Source organism: Perissodus microlepis, chromosome 5, assembly GCF_051167445.1.
Source record: "Perissodus microlepis isolate ML-2025 ecotype Zambia chromosome 5, ASM5116744v1, whole genome shotgun sequence".
Taxonomy (NCBI): Eukaryota; Metazoa; Chordata; class Actinopteri; order Cichliformes; family Cichlidae; genus Perissodus; species Perissodus microlepis.
The window spans coordinates 2933851-2940317 of NC_140465.1; the positions used below are offsets into that span (position 1 = coordinate 2933851).

The 6467-nt window shown below is 42.1% G+C and overlaps 1 protein-coding gene across 3 annotated transcripts in view; it reads right to left on the reverse strand.

Annotated features, from left to right (window-relative positions):
* lhfpl4a (LHFPL tetraspan subfamily member 4a) overlaps positions 1-1402 on the reverse strand; it is a 32380-nt gene extending 30978 nt beyond the window's left edge. For 2 of the 3 annotated variants that reach the window (XM_084927397.1, XM_084927396.1), the window contains exon 1: positions 266-1401. In XM_084927397.1, the coding sequence (XP_084783523.1) occupies positions 266-671 (406 nt within the window). In that variant the 5' untranslated portion in view covers positions 672-1401. Of the gene's footprint in view, positions 1-265 lie in introns of all 3 variants that reach the window. The other variant, XM_084927398.1, reaches the window with a different exon arrangement.
* Positions 1403-6467: the final 5065 nt, after the last annotated feature.

The window sequence follows — 6467 nt, forward strand, 5'->3', positions numbered from 1 at the left end:
CCCAATAATAGCCAAAGGCTAGGATAAAGAAATTATTTTAACTCTGAAGGGATGATCTCTATTCTATGTGACCTCCCCCAAGCGCTCATCCTGCTGCACTCATTCTGTTGAGGACCTGGTGACACTTTTTGACAATGACACAAAGTGTGGGTAACACAAGAGGACCCTGTTCTCCTCAAGCTGCCCCTACCCCACGCCAAAAAGCCTGGGAAGACTCAAATCCCCCCTCTACCTCAAAACACACCGAAGTGTCTTCCATCCATACCGCATAGCAGCTGCATCCAGGCGCAGATCTTGTAGACCGTGGCAGTGTTGCAGAAGAAGAAGAGGGCGAAGCAGCCGATGCAGGTGATGATGAGCACCATGGACATCAGCACGAAGAATGAGGCCGCCTTAAAGGCTCCTGACGGGATGGAGCCGAATTCGGAGAAGCTGCCCTGGCACGAGAATTCCCGGTTGGAGTTCCCGTTACCCACGCAGTAGTGGAACAAACCGAAGTAGCCGGCTTGAGGTGTGTTGACGCTGTCACCAATCCAATAAGGCTGGAAGAACACCACCACGTTAATGATGGCCAAGCAGATGGTGAATATGGCCCACAGGACCCCGATGGCCCTGGAGTTGCGCATATAGTTGTCATGGTAGATTTTGGAGGCTTCTTGCGAAGGCAGCATTTTTCTTTCCCACCTCCCAAACCCTCCTCACCCACCGTACACAACAGCGCGCCAACCTGCAATTTCTTCTTTTCTAGAACTAACTTCTTAATCCGCAAGTACAAAGGATGAAAATAAATTTCTATTCTATTGAAAATCTCGGGAACAATTGTCCCCGCATACAGTGTCCGTTCCCTTCTCCATCCAGATCCTGCTTTTTTCTTTCTTTTTTTTTGGTTTTAGTCTCACATCCACACGCCCCACTCCTCCTTCCGTTTTCCTTAGCTCTGATCAGTCACTCAGTCAGCGGTGAAACGTGATTGGGCTAACGGGAAAAGGCTCCCCTCTTCTCAGTGTGTAGAGAGCGGACGGCCGAGCTCACAGAGCGAAACGCTGCGGCCACGGATGCGCATCATTTCAGCGCTTCTCAGGCGAAACTGTATCCGCTCTGCTGCGCATCCAGACCAGGATGTTCGAGCAAAAGTAACACAATTAAACTAAAATAAAAACGCTTCAAAACGATGCGCGACAGCAGTAACTTTCACCGAGCTGATGAGGAATCTTTCTGAACATCAGCAGAGATCCAGAAGAAATACAGAAAGACACTCGTGCAGCTTCTGACATGCTGCACGAAGAAAACTCGCCAGAACACAAAGAAACCCTTACACCCCAAGTGTACGCTGATGGACAAATCAGTGCTCCAACACAGCTGCACACACTGACAACCTCATGACTGTGGTTTTGGATATTCACTTCCTCTCCTCGCTCCCTTGTCTCTCTGCTCTCTCCCTCTCTACAGCCAAAAGCACACACGCATCACTAATCAAATAAGTGCTGACATTAATAAAGGGCACAAGATGTAAACATTTCTTACAGCGAAGAAAGACATTTGCAGCTCTCTGCTGTAACCAGCTCTGCCCAGGAACTTTCCTACAAACAAAGCTAGATTGCCAACCCAGCAGACCGAGGCTCCCGAGAGTGTGATGTTTCTTGTGGTTTCATTCAAAATATCTGAAAATTAACTCATATCAATTAACAGAAAATGAAGATCTCCATTAATGTTCAAGACCCGTTTAATCTATTGAAGAAGACTTCCCCTCCTGATAGAAGCAAAAGCAGTCATTTTAAACATATGACCACTTATTTTGATAGATAGTTCAAAGGACACCAGGACATAGAAACGCTTGACTATAGTCACCATTCACATCTGATTAAAAGTGACTTAAGGATTTGCTGTTTACCACAAAACAATGGTTTTAAACTCCTTTTTCTCTAGAAATAATACTTACCACTAGACTTGTACTACAGAACTCTCCACTAGATTTTGACTTGGGGGGGGTTCTATGAGTTTCGTAGATTCTCCTTATATAACATCTCTGATCCCACTTGCCTCAATAGTTTACCACCAAAACCAGCTGAGCCAATTTTTATGCCAGAATTTTACCCCACTGATGAAAATGTCATAGTCAAAAGAAATGACTACCAGTCTAGACTTAATAAAGAATATTCAGTGTGTTGACAGATCCAAGCTACCTAAACTGGGTTTAAGGTTTTAATGTTCTCTTTTCCAGTTTTATCTACTTTTCCTACTAGAGGAATGAAATGTAGCCAATACAAAGGTAGTCATCGGTTGTATTTTGGTAGTAGCCATAATAACAGAGCTGTTAGTTTTCATCTTGTGTGTGAGTGATCATTGCAGATCATGGTCCCTATGTGAACTACTCCAGTACTTATACAGAGATATGACAGCTGTGCGAAATACAGTCGCCAAATTTAACAGGTTCATATTTGAACTCAAACTTATGGTTGGCTTAAAAAGGGACTGAGTGTCCAAGCTGATAGAACAGAGACAAATAGGCATTTTTAAAAAAAGTTTATTGGTTTTCCAATGAAATAAAAGAATATAATTTTAGACCCATGAAACTATTTAGCTAAAAATATGACCAAGCGCCATTTAAAATACATTGAACTCAGGTGCAGGAAAAATAGAGGGTGATCAGGCCCTTAAGACCAAAGAAGATAAAGTAAGACGTGTCACGGAGATAAAGACCCAAGATGCGGACTGCTAAGTAGTGAGTGAGCTTTATTAACAAAAGGTGAAATACAGCACAACAGGAAGGGGGGCGAGGAACAGAACAGAACAGAAAATACTCTAAACTGGGAAAACTAAAACTTAACAAAGCCAGAACACGAACGAGGGTACCTTGCAGGGAGACTCACCAGGAAGACGGAGGAATAACGCAGACGAACCAACAACTACTAAGACAGAAGACACGACTAAAATACACTCAGAGAACACAGGGAGATTACACACAGGTGGGGAACACAGCTGGGAGTGATTAACGTGATGAGACAAGGGAGGCAAACTGAAAACACTCACATAAGACGCAGACCTTCACAATAAAACAGGAAACACATACACGCAATGACACAACACACAGACTTCACACAGACTGGGGAACACAGAACATAGGAACATGAAACGTGAACAGGGAATGTACATGAACCCCAAAATAACCAAAACCACAGAATAATAATAACATAAACACGGAGTCGCAGACTCCGGATCATGACAACATGACTGTTCAAACTAGCTATCCAAGATGCAACAGAGTGGTAAAAACAAATAACTGAATTGCAAAATACAAAATTTACCAACACTGTTACCAAATGTCTTGATGCATGCTCAATCATCCAGGTAAGGAAATCCCAAAAGTTGTTTTTGTTCATCTGGGAGAAACGTTTCGTCACTCATCCAAGTGAGTGATGTGAGTGACCGTTGACCACTGATCATTGATCAATGGTCTTTGATCAATGGCCATGGGTACCATTCACAGAGAGTTGGGGAATGGCTGCAATCACAGCATTGTAAGATGGTGAAAGATATACTCTTAGGCCCCCTCCTCGATTCAGAGATGGTCTTTCCCTTTTCTTGATTCCCCGCCAGCGTTCCTCCCTCTCCAGGATGTGCACATCCTCATTATTGAAAGAGTGTCCACTGGCCTGTAGGTGGAATAGACATCTAAACGCTACGTCCAGATGAACAGAATCAGCTTTTTGGGAGTGTTACCAAATGGATGTTTGTGGATTCCACCACTGACGCAAAGGTTATGTGGGCATTAATGACTGTCAGAGTTAACTTTCAGCTTGGAGGAGACAGTGATCACAACTGATCACTGTTTCAAGGTTTATTTACAAGTGGTAAGAAATAGAGAGAAGGGCACTACAGGTGAACTCAGGTGGTGTTTGTAGAGAAGGGGCAACTGTTAGACGTGGCTGGACTGATTCAGAGAATTGCAACAGCTGAGAGAGTTGGCAAACTGTGTTCTTACTTGTGGTGCAGGTGAACAGAGCTTGAGAGAGGTGCCGGTGGGCAGGCAGAGATCTGAGATGAGTGGCTGGGAATCAATGGAGAGCAGGCAGGGACGTTATGTGGCAGGTAGAGCCTTGAATCCACAGGGAGTGTTTGACTGTGAGAGTGATGAAAGTGTATTTCTAGTTGTGAACTCTTGAATCTTAAGGGAACACAGGTTGATTTTCTAAAGGGTGGGAATCAGACTTCAGGCAAGGAACTGGGAGACTGGGTTACAAGAGAAAGCACAAAAAAACTAACTCTAGACTTGAGAGAGCCAAGTTACCACCACTGTGGACAAACCAACTGTGAGAGAATGGAAGATATACAGCCACAATGTATATGTACACAGCATGTGTGAAAGTCAAGCCCAGAAAGTGCAGCTCGTACCAAGGGTGGAACATGGACCTGCCCAGCTCTCCACCTTAAAGAATAGAGAAAACACAGATGAACTCCACACCTGGCCAGATGCTGATAGACTGGGAAAAACTGGTATTAATGGTATAACTTAAATTTCTTCATAATATGACTTTAGATAATAAGGTTTGACTAGTTTATTAATTTTATTAAGCAGAACATTAAATAGAGCATAAGGAAAACTGTTGATTAAAACATGGCTCATGCAGTGTATGAAAGTGGGCAGATTACATTTGCCTTCATATCTGCACATCAAGTGGTCATTGCCTGTCTGGCTAAAACTGACTGCTGGATTTGACTTTTACAATCTTCCATATAGATTAATGTCACCACAGTATCATGTCCCCTGGAGAACAAAGCAGTTCTAAGACTAAAGAGACAGATCATGCCAACATAACTGCCATGAGGATTCAGGTATAAGATAAACTAAACAGACTGTGTCAGCTCAGCTGGGTTCAATTCTTAATTCCAGGAATGTCTTTTGAAGTGCATTCTTCATGCTGTCTGTTGCAAGAATTGCTGTTCAGAAATGGGTGCATTCAGTCATGCTCTGAAAAGGCACCCCAACTTCACCCCGTGGGCCTTGATATGTCATATAAATGCCCTGTCCTACTCTGCATACTGTCTGTGTGCAAAAGAACTTGTGTACAACATTTAGTTCCACCACAGGAAACTGTGAAGTCTAAACAATGTCACTTATACTATGTTCTTTTAGTCAGTGTCATTTGGGTAGAAAAAACCTCTGACCATGGTAGGCTAGTGCTTCTTATCTCTGCTGCAGGCTACAAACTCCAAGATACATAAGTCACTATAAGCACAACACATCCTACTCTGACTTAATCAATGGAGGATGAGAAACAATCTGGGTAACATAGACTCCAAGATGTGACTAGAACAGAAATGTATGGTATAATTAAAGAAAATATCTCAAAGCACTTTGATCATGTTAGCATTTTGGCTCCTACCATACTTCTTCTTCTTCTTTTTTTACAGTCTGTACCCTATTTGGATAAGACAGTCACAGACTAAGTTTTCTGGTAATTCAAGGGGGCTTGACTGCAGGGTTTAAACAAAAATACATTATTTTTAAGCCACGTTATTTGTCAGATGAATATATTTGTGCTCCAAAAGGCACCAATGCAGTTGAGAAGTATAGTTCAATAACTTGAATTAGCAGAGGTGAGGCTGAGCAGGCAGCTACAATCAGTGTGGCAATGCCCCTTTAAGCTTTATCAGTAATAAATGTAGTAAAGGGCAATCTATTGGAATTAACTTGCTTTGGCAGCTAGCTCAAGTGGACATTAAAGGACACACACACACGTTACAGGGCCTTTCCCTGTCATGTTTTCCCTGTGCCTGCATGGGTGTCCTCCAGTTACTCCATTCCAAAGAAATGCATGTTAGGTTACCTGGTAATTCTAAGTTGACCATCGATGGGAGGTAGATAACGTGCTTGGTGAATAAAACATTGTATGAAAATATAGTTAAAATGTCACTTGCAGCAAAAAATGCTTTAGTCAGTAAGACTAAAAAAGTACATTACATTATATTTACAGAGATCATGTAAACAAAGCAAAACAAATTTACATACTCTGTACATCATCAAGCACAGTGCAGCTAAAAAAAACGAATTAGAAAAGGACAGCAAAAATCTAAGTGGAGTCAGAAATCTGTCTAAGTTATATGGGCTGAAGTTTATTACTCCACATAGCTAGACACCTGTCTAGTTTGTTATTTGTTATCTATAATGAATGCTCGCTGCTGGCAGTGTTTCTGTAGACACGGACCTGCACTAGACACACTGGAGGGAAAAATATTTTTCTAAAAATGTTATCCACATCATTCAGGACCTTTTGTTTATTGACAACACTGCAACCATGTTATGCATCAGGCACTGGAAAATTTGTCAAGGATTTTTTATGTTGTGTACTGGAAGCTTTAAATAAGGGTTAAAATAGACTGCAGTTTCAGATGGAACAAAGTACAAACAGACAGCACATGACCTGCTCGATAATATCAAAAATAAAAAGCCCTTCAAAATAAAAGCC